This window comes from Vigna umbellata, chromosome 8, assembly GCF_029865625.1.
Source record: "Vigna umbellata cultivar VRB3 chromosome 8, Vumbellata_1.0, whole genome shotgun sequence".
NCBI classification, from domain to species: Eukaryota; Viridiplantae; Streptophyta; class Magnoliopsida; order Fabales; family Fabaceae; genus Vigna; species Vigna umbellata.
The window spans coordinates 16230990-16234024 of NC_142172.1; the positions used below are offsets into that span (position 1 = coordinate 16230990).

At 30.0% G+C, this 3035-nt stretch overlaps 1 protein-coding gene across 1 annotated transcript; it reads left to right on the plus strand.

Moving 5' to 3' along the window:
* Nucleotides 1-415: 415 nt before the first annotated feature.
* LOC148194127 (uncharacterized) lies at nucleotides 416-1328 on the plus strand. The gene has a single exon (XM_088097438.1). The coding sequence runs from the start codon at nucleotides 489-491 to the stop codon at nucleotides 1098-1100; it is 612 nt and encodes a 203-aa protein (XP_087953564.1). The 5' UTR covers nucleotides 416-488; the 3' UTR covers nucleotides 1101-1328.
* The last annotated feature ends 1707 nt before the right edge of the window (nucleotides 1329-3035 follow it).

Below are 3035 nucleotides of genomic sequence, written 5' to 3' on the forward strand. Positions count from 1 at the left end.
CTTCAATAATAATAATCTCTTGACCTGTAAAAAATCTGAAAATATCGAATGTACACTCTATTTTAAAAAGATGCAATTGGTGAGAAAAAAAAATATGCAAATTCAAATTTACTTAACCAAGGTTCCTTGGTGTTAGTTTTGGCATCATGGCTTATCTTTTTGTATGATTATATTATTCATGTGGGTGGAATGAACATTATCCAACTTATTAACATTACGTACAATCAACAAATTAATTTAGAGATTGTATTCCTTTTTGAAAAAAATATTAAGAAATTTAAAAAGTAAAAATATTTTAGAAAAATAGTAAAAACTGATTTATTATTTGAAGGGCAAAGTTGGAATGGAAGAAAGTTAGATTTGGAATATGATGTTAACTCCCTCAGACATTAAATAGAGTAGTCTGTTGTGAATTCAGAATTCTGAATTCTCAGCCTCAGCACAGCACCATCACCCAAATCTCTCTCACAGGATACATACAAACAAACATGTCTACTCCTCCGTCTTCCAATCTGAAAACCTCACATACAGTTCAAATTTTCTCTGCCATAAAACCATCACCGCATACTCCATCGCCGTCTTCTTCAGCCTTAAGCTCCATGAAGCTCAAGAGCCTCATCCACACCCTCATAGTCTCCCACATGTGCCGTATCATTCGTGCACTCTCTAAACTCAAAGCTGCAATCTTGCAAACCCTCAAAGGAAATCAGTCAAACAACATTCACTACCTCCACCACAGAAAGCAAAAGATGACCAAGAAGATCATCTCCGGCTCCTTCAGGCTTCACTACAACTGGTGCTCCTCCAAATCCTCTCAGGTTATCACAGTCCCCTCGAGGGTCTTTCAGGGTTTGTCAAATCCTCCTGATTCCGACCACTTGTACGAGGATTGCCACGGCAGCGCCCAGCTCTCGGGCTACTTGCGCTGGCTGGAAGAAAAGATTTCTGACGATGATAACAATGACGGCAAGAGTTATTGTGAGACTAACGAAATCGATATGATGGCGGAATTGTTCATTGCGGATTGTCATGAAAAGTTTAGGTTGGAGAAGCAAGAGTCTGATAGAATGTTCCATGAAATGTTGGCTAGAGGCATGTGAAATTTGGTGGAACATGTTACTATTTAAAAGTTCAGACAATAGAAGGGAAGGGCTTTGTTGAATTTTATGGTGTATTTTCCTTTCTTTAATTAACTTCTCATAAGATGGAAAAAGGGTAGTGAAAAATGGAAGATGGGGATTCATGCTTATATATATGTTGATAGTCATGGAAGTTTTATTTTGCCTTTGGCTTGTTAATCAGAATGAAACTGCATCTTCAAATTCTCACTCTTTTCTCTCTGACTTTACATGTTATAAAACAACTGTCATGGTTCCGACCAATTACAGAAAATCATTACATGTACACGAAAACTGGCTAATACCATACGTATGTGGTGGTCCTCTGTATCGTGTAATAATTTCCCTCGAAGGGTGTGTGGTTGGCTGAGTGAAAACACGTGAACTGGGTTGCTGAAGAATTCTATCAGATGGGTTAATTTCAACAGTACTTCTTTTCGTAGTCATGGAAACTTGCAGTAAAACTAATCATGGAAACTTTGTTATTTAGGATGAACTGCTGTAAAAGTTCTTGCTTTTTCTTCTTTCTTTATGCAGTTTCGTTGACAAAAACAATGATATCTGCTTACTAGTATTTTGCAGACTAAAAAATTTGAAGCGATGAAATTTAAATTCCCAGTGAAAATGGAATAAACTGTTAATAAATTCCGCAAAGATGGAATTGTATTTATACACGAGGTGACATTGGTTTTCTTCTAATACAACTTTGAATAAAATACAATTTTTACGAAAATAACCATTGACCTGAATTGTATATTATATATGAAAAATATCAGTGTAACAGTAGTTTTTGTGGAAGTGAGCGATTTCAGCTGTTAATTCAAAATACTATATTATGACAAGTGGTGAAATTTGGCTTTAATAAAAACAAAATAATAATTATCTATCAAACAGTAGAGTTAATTTAAATACATTGCAAAGTGAAAAATTAAATTGTTTTATATATGTGATAAAAAATAAAGTTTAATAAGTAATTTTGAAATAAAATTATTTCGTTGATATAAAAATGGATTGTTGTTTTATTTAAAATAAGCATAAGAACACTTGGGGGCATTAACCATTCCAAATGTTGTTCAGTGTGGAAATGTGAAGAATTATTATGTGCTGTTAGAACAATTTTATATAACCATGGTATAACAAGAGTATTTATCATTCAAATGGAATTTTTTTTTTCAAATATATTAGTGGGCCTCATAAATAAATTATTGTGGATTATTTAGCACATTCTTACTTTTACATTATTAAATTTCACAATAAATAATAATATTTTTTTATTTATAAGTTGACTGGGGTTAAATACTGAAGATTAATTAAAACAATAGATTAATTTGTATTCACTACTTGGATAAACAATTTATGTGACCAATTATTTAAAAATGATTGTTGACTGTGTTTCTAAGTAATTATTGTAAAATGAGTTACTAATCAAACTATTTATTAATAAAGAAAAGACTGTTTATTTTAAATAAAATATATTTTATAATATGCAAAAATGGATGATAAGATGATAATTTTTATATTTATTTGACATATATTATAAAGGTAAAATAACAATAAATTTTTATATTTTTTTAAAGTAAAAAAATAAAAAAGATAATGTGAAATTAATGTTAAAAATATGTGTACCTGAAACTATTATTTCTAAGATAGTATGGTGGAATGTAACTCCATGGAAATCTTAAGAGGTTATGTCTTGTCATTGTAGCTATAAAGGTGGTCTGCAATGGAAACAAACTCGTTGCATGTGTCTTTTATATCTATATATATATATATATATATATATATATATATATATATATATATATATATATATATATATATATATATATATATATATATATATATATATATATATATATATATATATAAAAGAAATAAAATAGAAATTCAAAGTGGCTATTAAAAAAATCAAGAAAA